This window comes from Rhinatrema bivittatum, chromosome 3 (assembly GCF_901001135.1).
Source record: "Rhinatrema bivittatum chromosome 3, aRhiBiv1.1, whole genome shotgun sequence".
Lineage (NCBI taxonomy): Eukaryota > Metazoa > Chordata > Amphibia > Gymnophiona > Rhinatrematidae > Rhinatrema > Rhinatrema bivittatum.
Window position 1 is genome coordinate 168852126 of NC_042617.1, and position 25996 is coordinate 168878121.

At 45.6% G+C, this 25996-nt stretch overlaps 1 protein-coding gene across 3 annotated transcripts in view; it reads left to right on the forward strand.

Moving 5' to 3' along the window:
- SPAST (spastin) overlaps positions 1–25996 on the forward strand; it is a 367367-nt gene that overhangs the window by 16988 nt on the left and 324383 nt on the right. For all 3 annotated transcript variants that reach the window (XM_029593917.1, XM_029593916.1, XM_029593915.1), the window contains exon 2: positions 1522–1608. In XM_029593917.1, the coding sequence (XP_029449777.1) occupies positions 1522–1608 (87 nt within the window). The remainder of the gene's footprint in view (positions 1–1521; positions 1609–25996) is intronic.

The window sequence follows — 25996 nt, forward strand, 5'->3', positions numbered from 1 at the left end:
AAACTTTGGAAACCTCTCCGTTTTGTTTGGTAGCAAGATTATATTCGACTTCTCCTGTTGGGCTGTTCTAGTGAGTGCTACATATCCCTGTCTATGGCCTTTACCACCCTGAAGGTTCAAGTAGCAACTTTCGCTTGTTATGGGAGGGGAGTCAATGGTGGGACATTTGTCTTCTCATCCAGATGTGTTCTGGTTCTTGAACGATTTCCACCTTTGTCCACTGTGTGGTCTTTCCTTGCAGCTACTTACCTTGAATGCAGTTTTTTTTTCTTGTGGCAATTGTTCAGCTCGTTGGATTTCCGAGCTGTATGATCTACTTACTGTGGGCCATTTCGGTGTGTGACTTCCTTTCTTTTGCTGATAATGATTTTGGGAGTGTTAATTGGATCACTCCTTTTCCCTGCCCACACTGGACAGTGATAATGCTGTACACGAATATCGTCTTTTGCAGGCCTTGTATGTCAAGCAGCATCTGATGGAGCATTTGACTATTTCTAAATCTTTCAGAAAGTAGGATTGGCTGTTTGTACTCCATGGTGGAGGTAAACAAGAGGAACCGGCAATATGGGCAACTATTATAGCCTGTTGGAAAAACAATGTCATCACAACCGCCTATGTGTATGCCAAGATTCATTTCTCTAAATGAGTTAGAGTGCATTCCACTAGAGCTCAGGTGGCATTGTGGGTGGAGCCTTGGTTATTGTGCCTGGCCAAGTTTTCCTGAGCAGCGATGTGGTCTTCCTTGCATATCTTCCCAAGCATTACTGCTTGGACGTTTGGGCTCTGAAGGGCGCAGCCTTCGCGCTTGTAGTGTTAACTGGACCATGGGCAGCTTCCTGCCCTGTTCGGGTGTAGCTTTGGTACATCCCATTTGTGGGGATTACCTTGCCTTAATGCAGAGAAAGGAGAAATTACTACTTACCTGATAATTTCCCTTCCATTAAAGGAGGCAGGCCAATCCCCAATCTGCCCTCGACTATTGTTTTTTGCCTTTGGTCATTCTTTAGGTGTGGACGTTACAGAGTAGTGTTCCTGCTATTTGTGGAGGATTGGTAAGTATCTTAACTGGTTCCTCAGTTTGGTGAATGTTATGTCTCTCTTTTTTTTTTTTTTTTTGTCTGAGCTTCGTGTTCCCTATTGGTTGGAAGCATGAGTGATTATAATTGAACACGACTATCAGTTTGTCCATAGTTTGGCTTTTCCAGAGAATACTGGTGGGCTAATGTCGGGGCAGGGCTATATGTCCATGAGGGCAGCTTTTACTCTGTCTCCATCTGCCGGTAGTGGTGCACAACCCACTTGTGGGGATTGGCCTACCTTCCTTAGAGGAAAGGAAATTCAGATAAGTAGTAATTTCTCCATTACATAGAAGCATTGCAGTTGAGCAAAATGTCATTGTTCTTACTATAAGAAATTGAAAATTGCAGATAGCCAAACCAACACATTTTAGTTCAAATAAAAACCCCCACCAAAAAACCTATGAATTCCATGTTGTATTTTTGTTTTGTTTTCCATTTCAAGGAGGCCAGAAAGAACAAGCGGTGGAATGGTATAAACAAGGAATTGAAGAACTAGAGAGAGGCATAGCAGTCATGGTTACTGGACATGGTAAGCCATGGATTTTTGTCTGAAATACTGTTCTGAATGCACTAAAGATACTTAGGTAATTATCTTTGTTCATGATTTGACAGAATTTTAAAATATTCTATTTTCTGAGTAAGAAAAGCGGATTAGCAAAGCAGAAGAGCTTAAAAGTATTTTAGCTGAAAAATTTTACTATTCTGATTCTCTAGCTGTACTTTATAATAGGTGGCCAACTTTAGTCCTCAAAAAAACACAAATAGGTCTGGTTTTCAGAATATCCATAATGCAAATATCTCATGCATAGTCATTCTGGATAGCCTGAAAACCAAGCCTGTTTGTGGCTCTTGAGGACTGGAGTTGTCCACCCCTGCTTTATAAGAACATAAGTGCTGTGCTAGATCAGATCAATGGCCCATCGAGCCCAGAATCTGATCTCCAACAGCGGCCAGTCCAAGTTGCTTGGAGTACCTGGCAGATCTCAGATAGCAAAATCCATTGCATGCTGTTCACTACCAGAGGCAAGAAGTGGCAACACCTTTGGGTAAATAATTAATGGACATGTCCTCTCTTAAAAATAGCTTTTCTTATGCTAGACAGTCCAGTGAAATTGTATAGTGCTTACTAATAGTTTGAGAAAGAAGACATACTTTTTCCAGTGATATCATTACTAGTATTTAGTATGGTAGGCAAAATCCAGTATTCTCGGTCTCAAGCAGATGGTAGCAGTTTTGGATTGGTGCAGAATGATTTCCAGATTTCAACTCTCAAGGACCCTCAGGATCGAAAAATTGAAGTGATCCTGAAATATGCATTCACTACGAAGGCTATGGCAATTCATGCCTTGGTATGTGGAGGTTATGTTGTCTGGGCAGCTCTGTGCTAGATACAACAGCTGCCCGAGAGTCAAGAATCTACATGCTTGGAGATGACAGTTGCCTTTTTAGCAGACACTATGTATGACTTGATTAGGCTATCCTCTAGGTCGCTTGCTTACAGGGTAGAAGTCAGAAAGTTCCTCTAGCTGAGGAATTGGGCAGCAGACTCAGTGTCTGTCACACCTCAGTAAGCTTCCCTTTTTTTTGGAGAGGATCTAAAGTTAGTCTAGGATTTGGGAGAATGTAAGCCCCGAAGGCTTCTGGAAGATAGAACTTGATCAGGTGGATGGGGCTTTAAAACGATAAGAAAAGTATCTACACAAGGGCAAATTGGCTGGTCATGGAGCCTCGTACAGAGCATGGGATAAAACCCATTCCTTTCGTGTTGCCAAAAGGCTAAAGGGAGACCTAACTGCAGCCACAGGAAGCAGTTGCCTCCATACTGATAATACCAGTAGGTGGTCACCTGTCGTGATATTGGGCATAGTGGACCTAGAGCACTGTGGACCATTGGGTCCTATATATGATTTTGAGCAGGTATTTGCCAGAGGGTATCTCCCCAGTACTAGATGTCTTTATGACTTCCCCTTGCATGTCTCAAAGTAAAAAGGAAGTGGTAAGAGCTGCCCTTCTAAGGTTGTGGGACCTAGAAGCCATAGACTCCTTCCTAGTAAAGGAGGCAGTTAATATACTCCATTTCTTTTTGTAATCTGAAAGAAGGATGGTATCTTTTGTCCCATCCTAGACTAAAAAGGAATCAACAAGTGCTGAAGGAGACCCCGCTTCAGAATCAAGACTTTCCACTCAGTGCAGCAGTAAGAAAAAGAGTGTCTGTCACTGGATCTGGCAGAAACCCACTTCCATAATACTTACAGAACCCCTCACCAAAGACTACTTCACTTTTGTGTGCTAGGCAGAACACTTTGTTTCTGCCTCTACCCTTCAGGTTTGTGACTGCTCCAAGGACCTTTACCAAGGTCATTGTAGTGTTTCAGCCACTAATCTGACTAGCAGAAAGCATGTGTGAAATAAAGACACAGGAGAGACCAACTAGTGGTGCTATAATATTTTATAATCCCAGTATCCTGGGGGTGGGGTGTCTGTGGAGCCTTGGGTAAACGGTTCCTGGATCCTCAGGAACCTGGAAACTCCTTTCTTAAAAAAAATAAATAATACACTGCAGTTCTGCTCTTTCTCTGCCCCTACTCCTCCCCCTCCCCTCCTCTGTCCTCTTCCTAGCATAGCAACAGCAGAAGTAAGTAGAAGCCATGTCTATCTGTCAGTAGTCAGTGGTTCATGAGAGGTGGGAAGCAGCGGCTGAGCTATTTTATTTCTGTGGAGAGGATGTCTGCTGCTTGTGTGTGCACACTGCTGAGAGGAGCAACAGCAGGGAGTGCTTATTCATGGCAGGGAAGGGAAAGCACAACTCCTCACAGTGATACTGCAGTCCATGCAGGGGCAACCCTTGCAATATATATGTGTACAAAGTGCCCCAAAGAATTGAGTGGCTGTATGGCTGATGCCTGTGGTTAGAATGATCCACACTGATATATGAGATAACAGCAATTACAGGTCCTCAAGTGTTCAGCGCTAACCTGAAGTGGAGAGTCTTGGGGGGGGGGGTGTGGATCAGAAAGTAGCCAACTTACCTCAGTTAAGACTTTTATCTCCCAGCTGCAAGGCAGGACTAAGCTAAACTGTTCTAGAGAATGCCGCAGATAGGCTGCCTGCCACACCCTCAGAGGTTGCTGTCCTAGCAGCTCTTAAAGAGAGAATATGCAATTTTCAGTCCTGCAGTGTTACTCAGTTCACATTTGCTTAGAGAACTTGAAGTACACATGGCAGTTGAGAATGCTTCTGCTGTGAAGCCAAGCAGGTGCTCACACCTGCAGAGGCCTTTCGCTTCAAGGAGAACTTAGGTTTCTCTAGGATGAAAAAACATTCAGGCCGATCGCTTGGTGTCTCAAGCTAGGGAAAAGCGATTGAGAGCAGAGCTGTTTGTGTGATCCAAGGCAGACATAGCAGAATCTGAACAGCTCAGGACTATTGGGGAAGGGGCTCTCCATTTCCCTTTGGGGGCATGCCTAGGCACCAGCCTTAGGATAAGATCTACCTCCCCAAAATCCCAAGAGGGCTATAAGGTTCCCTGGAAAGAAACCCTTGTTCCAGAATGTATTATGCACCAAGCTTATTTAGCTGTGCAGGGTTCTATGCATTCTAGTGCTTCTGGTTCCCTAAGGTTTAACATTCACCCCCTAGGGACAACAGCCAAGAGGCCAAAGGAAAATTCAGAACCCCCTTCAAGGGTAATCTCAAGCCTCCAGGGAAGCATCATGATCTGGAAGAAAATCACCCCAGACCACAATGGGTGAAGAGAGGCATTAGATAATGGTCTTAGATAATGGCATTAGATAATGGTCCCACCAAAATGTGCCTGTCTCAGAAACAGGAGCCAGCAGCCCCCATTTCCAGGGTGGTAGCCACTCAGTGATGTCTTACTGCCACAAAAAAAAAAAAAAAAATTCCCTCCAGGGCAGCGCTTCTCAACCGGTGTATCGCCAAGCATCGGCAGGTGTGTTGCGTGCTCCCGGTCTCTCCCGCTGCTCTTCCTTCCCTGCTGCCGTTGCCACCGGGCTATCAGTATGTTCAAGCGGTGGTAGAAAAAGCAGTGGCACCTGTGGCTGGCCTTTTCTTCTTCCCGGCCCCCCCCCCCCCCCCCGTGACCCAGAACAGGAAGTGATACGCGGTGCGCGGGAAGGAGAAAGAGCCGTGCTGCGTGGAAAAATAGCGGCGGCAGCAGCATTGGCCCCCAAGCAATCAAAACAGCTGGTAATCGGGAAAGGAGACAGCAGCATGAGCCTCCCGCGGCCGATGGGATTCTTCTTTCTTGGCCTGCGGGAGCTGGAGGAGGAGGAGGCTGCTGCAGCTACCATTTGTGCTCGGGGGGGGGGGGGGAGAGGAAATGAGTGAGGGAAAGAGAGAGAACCAGCCAGCCAGCCAAACAGCCTGTGTGTGATTGAGAGAAACTGGTCAGAGAGCTGATGTGTGAGTATATGTGAGAGACAATGAAAGTGACTGCTCAGGGAGATGACTGATGTGTATGTGAGAGTGTGAGACAGTCAGGGAGGTGATTGATGTGTGTGTGTGAGAGAGAAAAAGCATGGAAGTGAGAAATCTGGGTATTTATTTTATTTATTTAACTCTTTTATCCCAGGACAAGCAGGATGCTAGTCCTCACATATGGGTGACGTCACTGAACGGAGCCCAGGCGGGAAACTTTCTGTCAAAGTTTCTAGAAACTTTTGACTGGCCCAGTGAGGCCACTGAGCATGCCCAGCATGCTATGATATTCTCTGCCACAGGTGTCTCTCTTCAGTCTTCGTTTTTTCCGCGCTGCAGCTAGCATTGCGGATCCGGAGCCGTTGAGTATTCTCAACCTTCTCTTGACTATTTTAGTCTAAAAGTGATATTCTCTCTCACAAGAAATCTCTTGGGGTCTCTCCTTACCGGCCGGTAAGTAACCCAGTCTTAGATTTTCTTTTTCGGAGAGTAGAAAAATTACCTCAGTCGAATCGACGGCCGTCATTCGATATAAAGATGTCAACAGGATTTAAAAAATGTCCTGTTTGTTCCAGAAAAATGTCACTAACAGAACCACACACTGAATGTGTGATGTGTCTGGGTGACAAACATGATGTACAGAATTGTCCGCAATGTGCGGAAATGACGCCAAAGTCGAGGAAAACCAGGCTCGAAAAAATGGAACATTTATTCAGCCTGCAACTTATACCTTCCCCATCGCAGTCGTCGAGGTCGTCTCCGGCTGGAGCGACTAAGCGAGTAATACTTAAAAAACCTCGCCCGGGACCGTCGGGGGATCATTCTTCACTTTCCTCGTCTTCGACGTCGACGAAATCGTCTGAAAAATCAAAGTCGAAACATCGACACCGACAGCGAAGCGGCCTAGATTTCAGGAAACGTCGGGAGTCTTCCACGCCTCGGCCTACCTCGACTCCATTGCCGGCACCAGATCTACCGCAAGGTACGTCACAAGAACTGGTACTTCAGCCTACGCCACCGCCCTCAACCGCTCTGCTTCCAACGGTTGTGAGGCCGGAATTGTCGGATTTAATCCGACAAGCGATTTCACAGGCTCTGAAGGAACAACTTACCATACCGACTTCATTGTCGATGCCGATGTTTTCTACATCGATGCCGGCAAATTTGCCGATGCCGGGGTCATTCTTGACTCCGATGGTACATAGAGACTCGACGTCGACACCAAAGATCATTACGTCATCGATGTCGATATACGCTCAAATTCCGGCTATTTCATCTATACCGTTACCTTCAATGTTGCCACCATCGACGGAACCGACACCAAGAGCACTACCCTCGACAACTACATCGAGGACACCTATTCTTCCCTCGACAATACCTGAGCAAGAGGATAGTGACACTCAAGAATTGGCTCTCTTTCAACGACTTTTGAAAAAATATCAAAAAGTTGTCGACACAACTCCTCAGAAATTCAGTGAGATCAATCCTCCCACAATTTCTATCGATGACCCTTTACCTGGACCATCAGGTATTTCTACAAGGAAAGTCCCAAGAACTCCCTATCAAGAACCAGATGAAGAAGATTCTTGGGATGATCAAGGGACAAATACTTCTTCTGAGGAGTTCATGTCCGAACCCTCACCTCTTGAAGTAAGGAAAAGATCCCCACCTGAGGACTTATCCTTTTCAAGTTTTGTCCAAGAGATGGCTGATACAATACCATTTAAGCTATCATCAGAAGAGGATTCGAGACAACACACCTTAGAGGTGTTACAGTTTGTGGACCCACCAAAACAAGTTTTGGCTATTCCCATCCACGAAGTCCTGTTGGACCTACAACAACGAGTGTGGGAACACCCATGCACGGTTCCAGCAGTGAATAAACGTGTAGACACTACTTACCTAGTGCAGCAGGCACCAGGCTTTCAAAAGACACAGTTACCACATCAATCTGTGGTAGTGGAATCTGCCCAGAAAAAATCAAAAAGGGTATGTCCACATTCCTCAGCTCCCCCAGGAAAGGATCATCGCTTTCTGGACTCTTTGGGCAGGAAAGTGTACCAAAGTGCACTTTTATCTTCTAGAATCTCTGCCTATCAACTGTATATGACACAGTATCAAAGGGATCTCTGGAAGCAAATGGAGCAATTCACAAATTCTCTCCCGGAACAATTCCAAGAATCTGCACAATCCATCATTACCAAAGGCCTAGAGGCTGGGAAACATGAGGTAAGGGCTGCTTATGACAATTTTGACACAGCCTCAAGAACAGCAGCAGCGGGCATTACAGCAAGAAGATGGGCCTGGTTGAAGGCATCAGATCTCAGGCCTGAAGTGCAAGACAAGCTGGTAGATCTACCATGCCGTGGAGATAATTTGTTCGGGGAAAAAGTACAGGGTGCTGTCCAACTTAAGGATCATACAGAGACCTTAAGACAGCTATCACAACTACCTCAAGAACCAACAACCAGGGCACCTAGACGTTTTCCACGTAGGGAACCCAGACGTCCATATTACAGACCAAGAAGGTACTATAATCAGCCTACCAGAGCCAGACCTTCTAGGCCTACCCAGCGCTCTCAGGCCAGACAACCGAGAACAGCCCGTACCCAGCCTCCTCCACAGACTGGTCCAGCTACGGGTTTTTGAACACAAATCCAGAGATCAGACCCACCCTCCTAAACCCCAAACAACACATACCAGTGGGAGGAAGGATTTCCTATTTCCACACAAATTGGGGAAACATAACAGACCAATGGGTACTTTCCATTGTAGCTCACGGTTACAAACTAAATTTTCTCTCAATTCCTCCAGAAATCCCACCAACTTCCTACCCACAACAAAATTCCCAAATAATTCAATTACAAATAGAATTATCCACCCTCCTGACAGCCAGGGCCATTCAACCAGTGCCCAGGTCTCAGCAGGGCAGAGGATTCTACTCCAGATATTTCCTCATTCCAAAGAAAACTGGAGGCCTACGTCCCATCCTAGACCCCAGAAATCTCAACAAATTTCTAAAGAAAGAAAAGTTTAGGATGGTCTCCCTAGGCACAATGCTCCCACTTCTTCAAGCAGGAGATTGGCTCTGTTCTCTGGATCTTCAAGATTCTTACGCCCATATTCCAATATACCCGCCTCATCGCAAGTATCTACGCTTCAAGGTGGGCCTTCAACATTTCCAATACAAAGTACTCCCATTCGGACTAACTTCTGCTCCCAGAGTGTTCACCAAATGTCTGGCAGTAATAACAGCACGCCTACACAAAGAAGGGGTACATGTTTTCCCATATCTGGACGATTGGCTCATCAGAAGCCAAACTCAACAAGGAGCAATACAGTCTCTCAACAAAACTATTGCTCTACTACACTCCATGGGATTTCTCATCAATTATCCAAAATCACATCTAACTCCAAACCATCTCCTACAATTCATAGGAGCAGATTTGAACACCAACCTCTCAAAGGCATTTCTACCAGAAGATCGAGCAAACACACTGTCTCTACTGGCAAACTCGATTCACTCCAAGAAACAAGCAACAGCTCATCAGTTTCTAACATTACTAAGGCAACATGGCATCCACAGTTCATGTCACTCCTATGGCAAGGCTAGCCATGAGGGTAACTCAATGGACTTTAAGATCACAATGGATCCAAGCCATTCAACCACTTTATTCTCCAATTCAAGTAACCCACCAACTACGTTCTTCTCTACTGTGGTGGGTGAACAAGGACAATTTGTGCAAGGGCCTACCCTTTCAACAACCAGTTCCACAAATAACTCTGACTACAGATGCATCCACCTTGGGTTGGGGAGCTCACATAGGGAATCTCCAAACACAAGGAATATGGACAAAGCTCGAAGCAACATTTCAAATCAATTTCCTGGAACTTTGAGCTATACGTTATACTCTGCATGCCTTCAAGGACTGCCTTACAAACAAGACTGTGCTGATCCAAACGGACAACACAGTAGCCATGTGGTACATCAACAAACAGGGAGGGACAGGCTCATACCTCCTTTGTTAAGAGGCAGCTCAGATATGGGGTTGGGCCTTGAACAACTCCATGTTTCTCAAGGCGACTTACCTAGCAGGCATTCACAATGTAGTGGCGGACAGACTCAGTCGTCAATTCCAACCATACGAATGGTCCCTGGATCCCACAGTAATGACCAGGAGTTTTCAACGTTGGGGACAACCAACAGTAGACCTCTTTGCATCACATCTGAATCACAAAGTGGACCACTACTGTTACCGATACAATCTGAACAACAAGCCATCCAAGGACGCATTTGCTCGTCCTTGGACCTCAGGCCTGTGTTATGCGTATCCTCCGATACCACTCATAACCAAAACTCTAGTGAAGCTACAACAGGACAGGGGGACCATGATACTCATAGCCCCATACTGGCCTCGACAGGTATGGTTTCCCACACTGCTAGACCTCTCAGTCAGGGATCCAATTCGCCTGGGAGTAGCTCCCACTCTCATAACTCAGGATCAGGGTCGGTTGCGACATCCCAACCTTCAATCCCTATCACTGACAGCTTGGATGTTGAAAGCTTGATCTTACAACCACTCAATCTTTCATCCAACATATCCCAAATTCTTATAGCTTCACGTAAACCTTCCACAAGGAAGAACTACGCTTCCAAATGGCAGAGATACACTTTGTGGTGCAAGCAAAAAGACATTAATCCTTTCACTTGCCCTACAAAGTCTTTATTAGACTACTTGTACCATCTTTCAGAATCAGGTCTACAGACTTCATCTGTAAGAGTACATTTAAGTGCTATCTCAGCTTACCATAACAAGGTAGGAGATGCACCTATCTCTACACAACCTCTTGTCAGTAGGTTTATGAGAGGTTTAATTCACCTAAAACCATCAATTAGACACCCAGTCACACAATGGGATCTAAATTTGGTTTTAACTAGACTCATGCGTTCTCCTTTTGAACCCATTGATTCCAGTGACCTAAAATTTCTTACATGGAAAACTATCTTCCTCATAGCCATTACATCAGCTAGAAGAGTTAGTGAGTTACAAGCACTTGTCACATATGAACCCTACACTAAGTTCTTACATGACAGAGTGGTTCTCCGTACTCATCCAAAATTCCTTCCTAAGGTAGTTACGGAATTCCACTTAAACCAATCTATAGTTTTACCCACATTCTTTCCAAGGCCTCACTCTCACCAGGGAGAGAGGGCCTTACACACCTTGGACTGCAAGCGTACTCTGTCTTTCTACTTAAACCGCACTGCAGTTCACAGGAAATCCAATCAGCTTTTTGTTTCTTATGACCCAAACAAGCCAGGTAAAGCAGTGGGTAAACATACTCTATCCAACTGGTTAGCAGATTGCATACAGTTTTGCTATGAGAAAGCAGGCCTTCCTCTCCAAGGGCGAGTAAAAGCACATGCAGTAAGGGCAATGTCAACTTCAGTTGCACACTATCGTTCAGTGCCAATACTTGACATATGTAAAGCAGCAACATGGAGTTCTCTTCACACCTTTGCAGCTCATTACTGTTTGGACAAGCAAGGAAGACAAGATTCAGCCTATGGACAATCTGTCTTAAAAAACTTGTTTCCAGCTTAGACCCAACTCCTACTACAACCAAACTGCTGTGATCTTCGGCTGACTCATTCAACAAAAACATTGCACTACACAATGACTCAGCCTCTAGCTCGCTATTCACCCATATGTGAGGACTAGCATCTTGCTTGTCCTGGGATAAAGCAAAATTGCTTACCTTGTAATAGGTGTTATCCCAGGACAGCAGGATGTAGTCCTCACAGAACCCACCTGCCACCCCGCGGAGTTGGGCCTTCTATTTTTATTATTCTTTTTTGCTAATGCTTTTGCTACATACTAGACTGAAGGAGAGACACCTGTGGCAGAGAATATCATAGCATGCTGGGCATGCTCAGTGGCCTCACTGGGCCAGTCAAAAGTTTCTAGAAACTTTGACAAAGTTTTCCCGCCTGGGCTCCGTTCAGTGACGTCACCCATATGTGAGGACTACATCCTGCTGTCCTGGGATAACACCTATTACAAGGTAAGCAATTTTGCTTTCTATACCGACCTTCATGACAAATGTCCTATCACATTGGTTTACACAGAACAAGGGGTAAAACAACTTTAAAACAAACCATTTTACGAGAAGCAAAGTTACATTAAACAAGGGGGTAGAATTTAGGAGGCTGAGGTAGCCAGAAAACAAAGGATAGACAAGCTAAATAGCTTGTCTATCCTGGCAGCGGGTGCCGGACTGTTTGAGTATGACTGGTTTTAGCTAGGTGGCATTTTGAGGTTTCTGAGGTTATGGGAATGCTTGAAGGAATAGCCAAGTCTTGAGTTTTTTCCGAAATGTTGGGAGGCAGGGTTCTAGTCTGAGGTCCGAGGGCATGGCATTCCATATGGCAGGTCCCGCTGTTGAGAATGCCCGTTCTTTAGTGGCTGCGTGAAGTGTGGCTTTTGTTGGGGGGACTTGCAGGGTTCCTTTGTATGCTTATCCCAGGACAAGCAGGATGCTAGTCCTCACATATGGGTGACATCAGTAATGGAGCCCTATGTACGGAAAACTTCTATAAAAGTTTCTATGAAACTTTTGACTGGCACCAGAGTGCCTACTGAGTATGCCCAGCATGCCATGATATTCCCTACCACAAGGGTCTCCCTTCAGTCTTCTTTTTTCCGCGAAGCAGTTAGCCTCGTGGTCGTTAGGAGTCCTGTGGAATTCTCCACAACTTTTACTTACGGAAAAGTTAAAAAAAAAAAAAAACTTCAAACCGCAAAGAGTCTCCCCTTAGTAACACCGATCGCGGTAAGTTTTTCCATTTTCGCGGTTCCGTTCCGCTTTTTCCAAATTTTTTGTCCTGAGTCATTGGTCGTCGACGGCTGTCCGGCCCCAAAATGGCTTCAGGTTTCAAAAAGTGTTCCAAATGCACCAGGAACATGTCCATTACGGACCCTCACCAGGACTGTGTTCTCTGTCTCGGTGAAGGGCATGATGTAAAAACTTGTCTCTTGTGTGCCACGATGACTTCAAAGGGCCGACGTCTATGACTGGAGAAAATGGAGCAGTTGTTTAAAATACAGATTGTATCAGCTCCATCCACCTCAACACAATCGTCTCCGGCTGGGTCGATTAGAAAAGTCGTATTTAAAAAACGTCTACCAGGTGAGTCGGGAGACGCTCCCCTTTCCTCCCCCTCACAATCGTCCAGGGCGTCGACATCGGGCAGTGAAAAAGCCCGCGAAAAAGACAAGCATCGGCATCGTAGGCCGCATATGGCATCCGCTACCTCGATACCCGGCGAGCCATCGACAGAGGGCGGTACACCGACTAAGAAACCTCGGCTCCAGGGTCAGGCTTCAGAGCCATCGACAGGGCGATCCCCGCCGATTCCGGCGCAGGGAACCGTGCCTCCTCAGGGTTCTGAGGAGGTACCGGCATCGATGCCACCGCCTCCCCCCATGGGTGCTCTGTTCTCACCATCTATGCGGGCGGAACTTGATGTATATATACGTCAAGCGGTCAGAGACGCTTTCATTGAGGCGATGCCACGACCTCAGCCATCTACACCAGCGATGCCCTCGACACCGATCCCGATGACATCCCCGGTTCCAACACCGGTGCCCTCGATGCCGATTCCACCTCAACCATCGATGCCATCGATGCCGATGGCGCCGGTTCCGGCGTCTGTGCCAACGATGCCGTCTATTCCCATTCGGCCACCGGCACCGATGCCACCATCGATGACAGTTCAAGAATCCTCCATTTTTCAACCATTAATGGATAAATTGGATTCCCTAATTCCCTAATTTTTCTGCTTCACCTCAGGAATTAGATCCACATCAAGAACCACTGCCTGATCCATCAGGAATTATTCCGCCTGTCAGACCACGTACACCAATGTCTGAGGTCCCATTTAATCCACATAGACCATCAGAACATCCACTAGATACTGGTACTGACTCAGAGAATGATATATCATCTGAAGAAGATATCCTATCTGAACCTTCACCACCAGAGGACAGAAGGAAATCACCACCAGAAGATCTTTCCTTCTCTAATTTCATAAAAGAAATGTCTGACACTATCCCATTCTCTCTCCTCTCGGAAATAGACACTAGGCAGAAAACCTTGGAGGTCCTTCAGTTTGTGGATCCCCCTAAAGAAATACTAGCCATTCCAGTGCACGAGGTCCTGCAAGAGCTAATGTACCGGATGTGGGAGCACCCTGGCTCTGTGGCAGCAGTTAATAAACGAGCTGATGCCACTTATCTCGTACAACCCATTCCAGGGTTCCAAAAGTTTCAATTGCCACACCAATCTGTAGTGGTTGAATCAGCCCAGAAGAAGGCTAAGAGGCTCAAACAACATGCTTCCACACCTCCAGGTAAAGACAGTCATTTCCTTGACAGCTTAGGAAGAAAAATCTTCCAAGGAGCAATGCTGGTTTCACGAATAAACTCATACCAACTATTCATGAACCAGTATCAACGTGACCTGGGGAAACAGGTTGAAACACTTTCCCAACATTTACTTGACCAATTTCAGGACGGTTTCCTTCGCCTCATGCATAAGGGCCTAGAAGCAGGCAAGCACGAGGTGAGAGCCACTTACGATTCCTTTGAAACAGCCTCCCGGTTATCGGCATCAGGAATCGCAGCTCGAAGATGGGCCTGGTTGAAATCTTCTGAACTCAGACCAGAAGTACAAGAAAGGTTGGCAGACCTACCTTGTCTAGGGGAAAACCTTTTTGGAGACAAGGTCAAAGAGGCAGTGGCAACCATAAAGGACCACACGGAAACCCTGAAACAGTTGTCTCAACTTCCTCAGGAGACACATCAACCTTCTAGGAGGCCTCCTAAAAGAGAAGTCAGGAAACCATACTATCGCCCTTGACGATACTATCCTCCTGCTACCAGAGCCAGACAGCAACGCCCTACACAGCGTTCCCAACCTCGACAGAGACCTGTTAGGCCCCAGCAGCCTGCGCCTACTGCATCCACATCAGGCTTTTGAAAACCAGCCAGAGAGCAGAAGCCCCTCTCAAAATCCTCTTCCACACTTACCAGTCTGAGGTCGAATAGCTTATTATCATCACACTTGGACCTCCATCACAACAGACCAATGGGTACTCTCAATTACTTCTCAAGGGTACCGTTTGGATTTTCTCACTGTACCAAACGAAAATCCTCCTCTTGCATCTTGGACAGTGTCTCATCACTCCACAATTCTACAAGCAGAATTATCCACCCTTCTGAATGCCAGGGCCATAGAACAAGTACCCAGGCCTCAGTGTGGCAGAGGATTCTACTCCCGATATTTCCTCATTCCAGAGAAAACCGGGGGCCTACATCCTATTCTGGACCTCAGAAATCTCAACAAATTTCTAAAGAAAGAGAAATTCAGAATGGTATCGTTAGGCACCATGTTACCTCTTCTTCAAAAAGGAGATTGGCTTTGCTCTCTGGATCTTCAAGACGCTTACGCTCACATTCCCATCTTTCCTCCTCATCGACAGTACCTGCGATTTCTGGTGGAAGGTCAACACTTCCAATATCGAGTACTACCATTCGGCCTAGCCCCTCAGCACCTCGAGTATTCACAAAGTGTCTTGCAGTAGCAGTCGCACATCCTCACAAACAAAGAGTGCATGTGTTTCCTTACTTGGACGACTGGCTCATCAGGAGTCAAACACAAAGCGGAGCTCTCACTTCTCTCCAGCTCACAATAAAGTTGCTTCACTCCTTGGGTTTTCTCATCAACTACGAGAAATCCCATCTCACACCATCTCACCAGTTGCAGTTCATAGGTGCAGATCTCAACACCATCACAGCAAAAGCTTTTCTTCCAAGAGACCGTGCTCAAACGCTCGTTCTCCTAGCGCACTCTATTCGCAATCAGTCTCGAGTTACAGCTCATCAGTGCCTCATCCTACTCGGACACATGGCCTCAACAGTTCATGTCACTCCCATGGCCAGACTGACCATGCGACTAATGCAATGGACACTCAAATCTCAATGGATTCAAGCCATTCAACCATTGTCCACTCCCATTCAGATAACACAAGATCTGAGATCTTCCCTTCTCTGGCGGACATCAACGATCAACTTGCTAAAAGGCCTACCTTTCCAGCAACCAGTTCCACAAGTGACTTTAACCACAGATGCGTCCACCTTGGGTTGGGGAGCGCACATTGCTCATCTAAAGATGCAGGGCACGTGGACAAAGCAAGAAGCCTCCTTTCAAATAAACTTTCTGGAGCTTCGAGCTATACGCTATGCACTACATGCGTTCAAGGACTGCCTTTCACACAAGACTGTTCTGATCCAAACGGACAACACAGTAGCCATGTGGTACATCAACAAGCAAGGGGGAACAGGTTCCTACCTCCTTTGTCAAGAAGCAGCTCAAATTTGGGACTGCGCCCTAGCACACTCAATTCTACTACGGGCCACCTACCTAGCAGGCATCCACAACACAGTAGCGGATCGCCTCAGCCGTCAATTCCAACCACACGAGTGGTCTCTAGACCCAACGCTAGCAACCAAGATATTTCAACGCTGGGGTCAACCAACAATAGATCTCTTTGCATCCCATCTGAACTACAAAGTGAACAATTACTGCTCTCTCCTCTGGCAGCAGAACAGCCTACCAAGGGACGCCTTTGCTCGCCATTGGAACTCAGGCCTGTTATATGCGTATCCACCGATACCACTCATAACCAAAACTCTAGTGAAGCTACAACAGGATAAAGGGACCATGATACTCATAGCCCCATACTGGCCTCGACAAGTATGGTTCCCCACGCTTCTAGATCTTTCAGTCAGGGATCCAATTCGCCTGGGAGTAGCTCCCAATCTCATAACTCAGAAACAGGGTCAGCTGCGCCATCCCAACCTTCAATCCCTATCCCTGACAGCATGGATGTTGAAAGCTTGATCTTACAACCACTCAACCTTCCAACCACTATATCTCAAGTGCTGATAGCTGCACGTAAACCTTCCACTAGAAAGAATTATGCCTACAAATTGAAACGGTTTACATTGTGGTGCACTCAGAAAGATTTAGATCCTTTCACTTGCCCCACTACCTCGCTACTAGATTACCTTTACCATCTCTCAGACTCTGGTCTTAAGACATCATCTGTAAGGGTACACTTAAGTGCAATCTCAGCTTACCATAACAAGCTGGGAGATGCACCTATCTCCACACAGCCTCTCGTCAGTAAATTCATGAGAGGTCTAACTCACATTAAACCTCCGGTTCATTCCCCAAGCATACAATGGGACCTGAACGTAGTATTAACTAGGCTTATGCGTTCTCCATTTGAACCCATAAATACCTGTGACCTTAAATACCTTACTTGGAAAACTGTATTTCTCATAGCCATTACATCAGCTAGGAGGGTCAGCGAACTACAAGCGCTAGTCACATACGAACCTTTTACAAAGTTCCTACATGACAGGGTAGTCCTCCGTACACATCCAAAATTCCTTCCTAAGGTTGTCACGGAATTTCACTTGAACCAATCCATAGTTTTACCAACATTCTTTCCTAGGCCTCATTCCCATCAGGGTGAAAGAGCCTTACACACTTTGGACTGTAAGCGTGCGTTATCCTTCTATTTAAACCGCACAACAGCCCAAAGGAAATCCAGTCAGCTGTTTGTATCCTATGATCCAAACAAACCAGGTAAAGCAGTGGGTAAACATACTCTGTCAAACTGGCTAGCAGATTGCATACAATTTTGTTATGAAAAAGCAGGCCTTACTCTTCAAGGGCGAGTAAAAGCACACTCAGTCAGAGCAATGTCAACTTCAGTAGCACACCTTCGCTCTGTGCCTATTCTGGACATTTGTAAAGCAGCAACATGGAGTTCTCTTCACACTTTTACAGCTCACTACTGTTTAGACAAAGAAGGAAGACAAGATTCAGCCTATGGACAATCCGTCTTAAAGAACTTGTTTCCAGTATAATCCCAACTCCTTCTACATCCAACCTGCTGTTATCTTCGGCTGATTCATTTCATCAACAATACTTCACTGTTGCTTCACTACAAAATGACTCAGCCTCTAGCTTGCTAATCACCCATATGTGAGGACTAGCATCCTGCTTGTCCTGGGATAAAGCAAAATTGCTTACCTTGTAATATGTGTTATCCCAGGACAGCAGGATGTAGTCCTCACGAAACCCACTCGCCACCCCGCGGAGTTGGGTCCGATACGTTTTATTATTTTATTTTTGGCTAACGCTAATTGCTACAAAACCAGACTGAAGGGAGACCCTTGTGGTAGGGAATATCATGGCATGCTGGGCATGCTCAGTAGGCACTCTGGTGCCAGTCAAATGTTTCATAGAAACTTTTATAGAAGTTTTCCGTACATAGGGCTCCGTTACTAATATCACCCATATGTGAGGACTACATCCTGCTGTCCTGGGATAACACCTATTACAAGGTAAACAATTTTGCTTTCTCTGATGGGTCTAGTGGAGGCGTGAAGCTTGAGAGGGTTCTGAAGGTCAAGCTGGAGCTGTTTATGGATGGATTTATGGATAATGGTGAGAGATTTGTGTAGAATTCTGAAGTTTATTGGAAGCCAGTGTAGGTTCCGGAGGATGGGAGTGATATGAGCTACTCTGCTAGAGTTGGTCAGTATTCTGGCTGCCAAGATATGTGAGAAAGCATGGACATAAGAAGCCTTGTGTTGGGGGGGCGGGGGGGGGGGGGGAGAGTGTGCAAGAAAGCATGCGAGTGAGAAGCCTGATTATGTAAGAGAGAGCATGGGAGTGGGAAGCCTGTGAATGTGTGTGCATGCATGAGAGAGACTGGTTGGTAAGGTGACGGTGTGTGTGAGAGAAAGAGACTGGTGTGTGTGAATGTGAGAGAGAATGTGATTCAGGGAATGAGAAGCCTCTGCACGTGGAGAGCGTGCATGGAAATGGGAGAGAGACTGGTGTGTGTAACAGAGAGAAAGTGATTATGGGAATGAGAAGCCTGTGCATGTGAAGAGAGTGAGCATGGGAGTGAGAAACCTGGCTGTGTGTGACACAGCATGGGAGGGAGAAGCCTGTATATCTGAAAGAGAACTTGGGAGTGTGAAGCCTGTGTGTGTGTGTGTATGCATGAGAGAGGTCAGGTACTGGTGTGTGTTTGTGTGAGAGAGAAAGAAAGTGATTATGAGAGTGAGAAGCTCATATATGTAAGTAGAACACAGGAGTGGGAAGCCTGTGTGTGTGTATGGCATGAGAGAAACTGTTCAGGAAGGTGACTAATATGTGTGTGTCAAACTGTTTGGGAGATGGTTGTTGTGTGAGAGACAGAAACTGGTCATGGGGGCATGACTGGTATGGTGTGTGTGTGTGTGTGAGTGAGAGACATGGGCACTAAGGAAGAGGACCATGAGTATAGAGCTTAGCTTCTACTGCTGTTTCTGGTGTGTGCCACGGCCTGCATGGAAGGGGAGGAGGAGAGCTGCTGGAGGGGGTAAGAAAAGGTGACTTAAGTTTATTTTTCTTGATTTACTGCCATTTTAATTATTTAATATTATGTGGTATCTGCTTTTTTTGAAATATTTTATTGGTGTTTGGAGAATGTTTAATAGTTTTTATGAGTTTTTAATTGTTGGATGTTATTCTGTTCATAGCTGTTTTGAAACATTTATTCTGCTTATTAGTATAGTTTTACAGTTATTTCTGTGTGGGGATATATAGCTGCTTGCTAGTTCTGTTTTCCTAATAAGAGGTGTATTGGTTTTTAGGGCCTGATTTAATATTTGTGGTGTTGCCTTTTCATAGATAGGCTTGCTCCTGTTTGAGTGTATTCCATAATACAGGTGTAACTGTGTGCGGATTAGTTTATGTGCATTACTGCAGATCCTGGGAGTATGTTAGGTCGGTTCTGTGTCTGTTACCGATATGAGATATTTTACTAGCATGTAAGCGTTTGTATCAGTCTTATTTGTTGTGTTTTCTCAAGAGGACATGCATTGGTGGTAAACTGCTGTCTTTTCATAAGTAGGGCTGTTGAACCTGGAAGTAGAAGGAGTTTGAGTTCTGTTACTGAGATGACACCAGAACATCTTTTTTGTAGGGTGAGTTGTATGGGGAATGTAATAATTCTGCTTTACATCCATTATTGTGGGTCAGGGGGGTTCCCATGGATGCAAACTGTACTTTTACATCTAGCCCCGTGACTATCATAGGTCAGTGTGTCATGCATGTGAGAACCATCTGTCAGGTGTGTCCCGACAGAAAAAAGGTTGAGAACCACTGCTCCAGGGTACTAAGACCTCACCAAGGAAGTCACCGTCAGGGGTAGAGTACTTACTGAAGTGAATACCCTGAAAAGGGGGCATGAAGAGAGGGAAGATTGTTAGATAAAGCTGTTCTCTGCCACAAGAGGAGAGGAATAGCCTTCTCAGAATTTCCTGAGTGGGTGCTTAAGACCATAATTGTAGTAGAAAGGGAGTCTGATCTGAGGCCAGAACAGAATATTGGAGGCAACCCTGAAACAAGCCTTTTAAGTCCATAGTCTCCATTTGTGGAGGCAGTGGGGTCCAAGCCACTCAGCATTGGGTTAAATAGGTCCCATTTTATAACGTTGTTCCGTTCCTGCTTGTTATCTAGTGTGATGTCACGGAAGAACTCCAAGCCCCTATAATCCTGTAGTCTTGTTAGTCCTTTATGGTAACATATTGCCAGGTTTCACTGATTCTGGGCATGTGTGTGTGGCTGTCTCTTATTTCTCCTGTTCCTTGACCAACCATTTTCTTTTTAACATACAATAAGGGTACTTAAAACTCCAGTACAATTCCTCACAACAGCTGTTTCAACTCTAGAGAGTTGTCTAAATTCCAACAGTATTTTATTCAAAGTGTCTTCATTGGGGATTCAGTATCTGGTTTAGTGGAATGATTAACAGTGCATGAATGCTCTGAGATCATTGACAATAAAAACGAAAGCAAAAAGAATTAGTCGAGATTCAGGAGGGATGTAGCACCAAAGAACTAATTCAGTGAAAGATTGCCTAAATTCGTCTCTTGTGAGAAGGTCTGGCAGGGATGCCACGCCTCCCCCTGAATCGCCCCTTCTTTCAGGCCCAAATTCACTCAGTGCCGAGGCTTCCTGATCACTGTCAGGCCCATCTCTGGGGCTGATGGTTTTTCGAGTAGGAATATTGCCGAAAATCGGGCCCTTTGTTTTTTGTGGTTTTTTTTTTTTTCTGAGCCATCGGGATATTTGAATCACCAAGCCAGCGATGTTGAAGGGTAAAAAAAATACCTTAGAGAGCTGTTTCGTTGGCGTTTGAGGTTCAGTGGAAGCAGGAGCTCGGGATCATGCGGCCATCTTGCTCCATGGCGAAATCACACTCCCAAGTATTGATGTTTTAATACAATCATTTGCAAATACAATTTTGTTTTTGTTAATGTCCCTAGTACCTCTAACAATGTTTTTAATTTTTGAATGAAAATTGTACTTGCTGTATACTGGTCAGTATTTATAAATACACACAAGCTGTATAACCCTGTATATAGTAGGCTGTACTTTTAAGCTGCTTCCCTGAAATCACTTGGCTTGCTTGGCTACAGCTTGCCTCATGAGTCATATATTTTCATATACTGTACCGGATCGATAAATAGCAACTGTCACAATTGATAATGTACTGCATGAACCAGTCGGATATCACTGTAGTTATATGCTTTGAGACTATCTTCATACATGACTTTTTAAATGTCAACTTCATTGTAAGCATGTTTAATTTTTACTAGCTGACACCTGTGAAAATTTCCCAGAGGCCCCTAAGAATTGCCACCCCCTCCTCCTCTGTGGCTACTTGGGTCTTCATTGCTTTTCTTGTATTCATTAAATGGATAATTTCTTGTCACTGTCCAGCAATAGTCTGCAAACATTGATGGCTCCATTTGCCCTCATACTGGTTTTCCATTTCTACAATGTCCTGGTGAAATCACTTGCCATATTCATTGCTCACTGTGCTAACGTTTGATGGGAAAAAATCTAGTTTCTCAGCATTTAGACAGGTTAATCCACGACCAGTGGGTTATGCACCTCTACCAGCAGATGGAGACTGAGCAAAGCTGATGTCACGATATATATATCCCTGCTCTGACATCAGCCCCCCAGTATATTCTCTCTCAGCAGATGGTGGATGTGCATCTCCCTACTGGGGATTGCCTGTGTTAAAAAAAAAAATAAATAAAGATTAATAAGGAGAAAGAGAAGGATTAATCACGCACCACTTCTCCTGAGGTGCTATCTGATGTTCCCTCTCTCAGTTGAGTGCTTCGGTCTAGTAGCCAGATCCGGCATGGGACTTAGCTGATTCTCTTCTGGCAGCTGAGATGTTAGTGGGTGCAGGAAGCAGAGTGCAGTGGTGAAGGAATTAGCCCTCTCCCCCTGCTGCCAGAGACTGTCTCTGTACTCGGCTGGGATGTGCTAAGCTCAGGTAAAGAGTAAAAAAATCAGGAGATTCCTGTCCCATCTTCTGTTTCTGGTCGCCGATCTGACATGCATTCCCATCTCCATGGGGGACTTGTGGCAGTTTTGGCGGGTTGAGCGGCTTCTTGGGCTAGGCCCCACCCTAAGGCTTCATTGGGATGCCACATGGAAGGCTGCGAGGGCATTCGTGTGCTTTTTCTGCTTAAGTCGCCCTCGAAAGTGCCTGCTGTTGGATCGCACCTGTGCATCCAGGCTGAGTGTGTGTGTGTATGTGTGTGTGTGTGTGTGTGTATATATATATATATATATATATATATATATATATATATATATATATATATATATATATATATATATATCCTAATTTTTGGGTGTCCATTTTTGGGCATCCTGTCCGGGTTTGCTGGGGACGGATGTACTGTTGGACATACAATTCTTAACACTTGTGTTAATTTGCTGCCTCTGAACATCCTTTTTGCCATGCTGCCAGTAGCAAAGAAGCCTAAGGGCTTGCCGTATTTAACATCACAATCGGGGGGTCCCCTCTAATCTTTGTGAGTGCTGCTTGGAAAATCAGGGCGAATAGTCTCCAAATGATTTTGCTGAGCCCGGTCCTTCTCATCAAATTGCAGGAAGAGAACGGTGGGGGGACTTATCAGAAGTTTTGCCTGGATTTGAGATACCCCTAACTGGTTTGTCAGCAGGTGAGGGCAACTCAGTGGGCGCCAGACCGATGAACCCTGGTTTTGGTATGGAATTTTCCGCCTTCTCTTGGGTGGAGTTTTTTTTCAAAGACTGCAGTCCTTTCTATAGGTTCGTTCAGCAGAGCCATCCAAACCTGAAAGTTCAAGATCTCAGGCTGCGGAATCCTGCAAGGCTGGTGCCGCAGGTAAACATCGGAAGGCATCTCTGGCTGTTGCAGGTGACACTGATGGGGACCCGGATGGCATGGATGAGGAAGGTGATTCTTACTCCCTGGAGGATGGGGAAATTCCTCTGGGGTTAGAACCTTATTGAACAATGTTGTGCTTCTTTCATAGAATTTAGTTGCTGGCATAATCTCTGACACTGAAGATGCTGGGAGTATCGTGCACTGATCCCATGTCTGAGCCAAAGAAAAATCCTATTTTGGTTACTTTATGTAAAGCATCATGTTTCTTCCTCGTTATAATTGGTCTTGAATGGGATGCTCTGGATGCTAATTTTAAAGGGGGACGAGTCTTGGAAAGTCTGTGCCCCCTGGATCCGGTGACAAGAGAGTTGCATTTTCTGAAAGTAGATGCACTGGTGTGTTCTGTCACCAAGCAGACCACCATTTCAGTAGGAGGAGGAGGAGTGTCACTGAAGAATGCTCAGGATAGGAGAATTGAGGTTAACGTTAAGCAGGCCTTTGAAGCAGTGGCATTGAATTTGCAAATAGCTTCTTCCCAGGCAGAATAGACAGGGTGCAGGCTCGGGTAGTAGTGCCTCCCAACCCCCTCAATAAAGATATACCGACCCACCTTCCTGTGCAGGAGATAGGGGGTCATCTTTCTCTGTTTTATTGCAAGTGAGTCAGGATCACGTCAGACTACTGGACTCTGGAGGTGATACGGGACAGCTATGCTCTTGAATTTCTCAATCTTCCTCATGATGTCTTCATGTAGTCTCCCTGCAGCTCCCCACAAAAGAGGCAGCAGTGGAGATCATGTCGTTGAGGCTTCTGAGCCTGTGGACCATGATTCCAGTGCCCAAACCACAAGAAAATGAGGGCTGCTATTCCATTTATTTCGTTATGCCCAAGAAGGAGGAAGGTTCTTTTTGCCCCATCCTGGACTTGAAGGGAGTCAATAGTCATTTGCAAGTTACTCGTTTCTGCATGGAAACAGTGTGCTTGGTGTTAATGGAGTACAGGCAGGGGAGTTTCTTACATCTCTGGATTTGTCAGAGGCATATCTATATATTCCCATTTGTCTGGAGCATCAATGGTTTCTGTGGTTTGCTGTTTTGGAGCAACATCACTTTCAAGCGCTCCCTTTCAGTTTGGCCACCGCACCCAGAACCTTTTCCAGGGGTCATGGTGGTGGTAATGGCAGCGTTGAGAGAGGATGCATTGTAGTCCACCTGTACCTAGATGACTGATTAATTCTGGCCAAAAGCTTGAAAGACAGTCTTCAAGCCTCGTGCAATGTGGTCCCCTTGCTGCAGGAGCTAGATTGGGTGCTGAACTCAGTCGAGCAATTTACAGCCATCTCAGATGCTGGAATGTGTTTCAGCACGAATGCAAGGCAGGATTTTTCTGCTGGAGATCCGCATTCAAAATCTGATAGCTCAGTGCGACTATTGATAGAAACAATTTACCCGACAGTATGGTCTTACCTGCATGTGCTCGTTTTGATGGCAGCCACCCTAGAGGTGATTCCATGGGCAAGGGTTGCATATGTGTCCCCTTCAGTGCACACTGCTTGCCAGGTGGAGTCCACAGTCCCAGGGCTACTCGATATGGCTTCAGTTACCGGTGGAGATCAGCATCTATCTGAGATGGAGTTGCAGATGGACCATATAAGGAAGGGAGTTTCCTTGCAAGCTCTGGACTGGCTGGTGCTCACAATAGATGCAAGCCTTCAACATTGGGGGGGGGCTCACTGTCAGGTGTTGATGGTGCAGGGGCGCTGGCGTGCAGAGGAGTCTCTCTGGAGCATCAGTCATCTGTAAGTGTGTGCCATTCAGTTGGCATGCTTGTGGTTCACCAACTGCTTGCAGGGTCAATTTCTCCGAGTGATGACAGACAATGCAACGACAGTGGCTTACATTAGCCGCCAGGGAGGCACCAAGAGGAAATAGACCAGCTCATGGTATGGGTGGCGGTACATCTCCAGGAGATCTCTGCCTCCCACATTGCAGGAAAAGTTAATGTGAGAACAGATTTTCTCAGCAGACAGAATCTGGATCAAGAAGAATGGGAATTGTTGGACGAAGTATTCCAACTCATAGGGGGCCGCTGAGGCCTACCATATCTAGACTTGCTAACAATGTTGCTCAATGCGAAGGTTCTTGCTGGCGAGATCCAGTCTCTGGGCATCAGTGTTCTTGTGCAGGAGTGACCAAAGGGCAAGTTTCTATATGCCTCCCTCCCCAATGATCCTTGTTGGGCAGGTTGGTTTGGAGGATCGAGAGTCACATGGAGATGGTGCTTCCGGTGGCTCCCGACTGGCCTAGAAGGCTATGGAATGCAGACTCTTGTCCAGCTCTCCTCTCTGGTTTTCTCTCCAAAGAGATCTGTTGCGATAGGTGCCTTTTGTCTTATGGTATGGTTCTCCCAGGACAACCAGGATGGTAGTCCTCACATATGGGTGACATCATCGGATGGAGCACTGTCACGGAACACTTTTTTGTCAAAGTTTCTAGAACTTTGACTGGCACACTAAGCATGCCCAACATGCCACTAACTCTAGCCACCAGGGGTCCCCCTTCAGTCTCTTTTTTTTTTTTTTTTTTTTTCCACGCAGCAGTTGCCTCCGGTTCTTTGGAGCTCTGTGAGAAATTCTCACAAGTTTTTCCTCACTGAACGTTTTGAATATTTCCTTAAAAATGTTATCCTGTCCCGGGGTCCTCCATCGTATAACAACCTCTGCTAATGTTCCGAAAAAGGGTGCTCCTAGCCGCCTCTCCTCAAGTAAGTCCCATAACTCAGGAGTAAACATTTTTTTTTTTTTTTGGTTAGATTAGTACGATAAGCTATTTCTATAAGAGTATGATTTTCTTTTCTATTTTGCTGCTTTTTTCTGGGCTCCTACCACTTACTCCCAGTAAATTGTGGTCTAGGTAAAAATGATAGATTACTGTTTGTTGTAAAATTCCTTTATGTTAAAATGTTTTTGTTGCTGTACAAAGTATATGTGACTTTGTAAATTTTGAGAAAATGCAATAAATAATAAATGGAAAAAAAAAAAGTTTACCACATTTCTTGTGGTCGGTTCCTGGCGGTGTTCTTATCGGTGCCCGATGGCCACCAA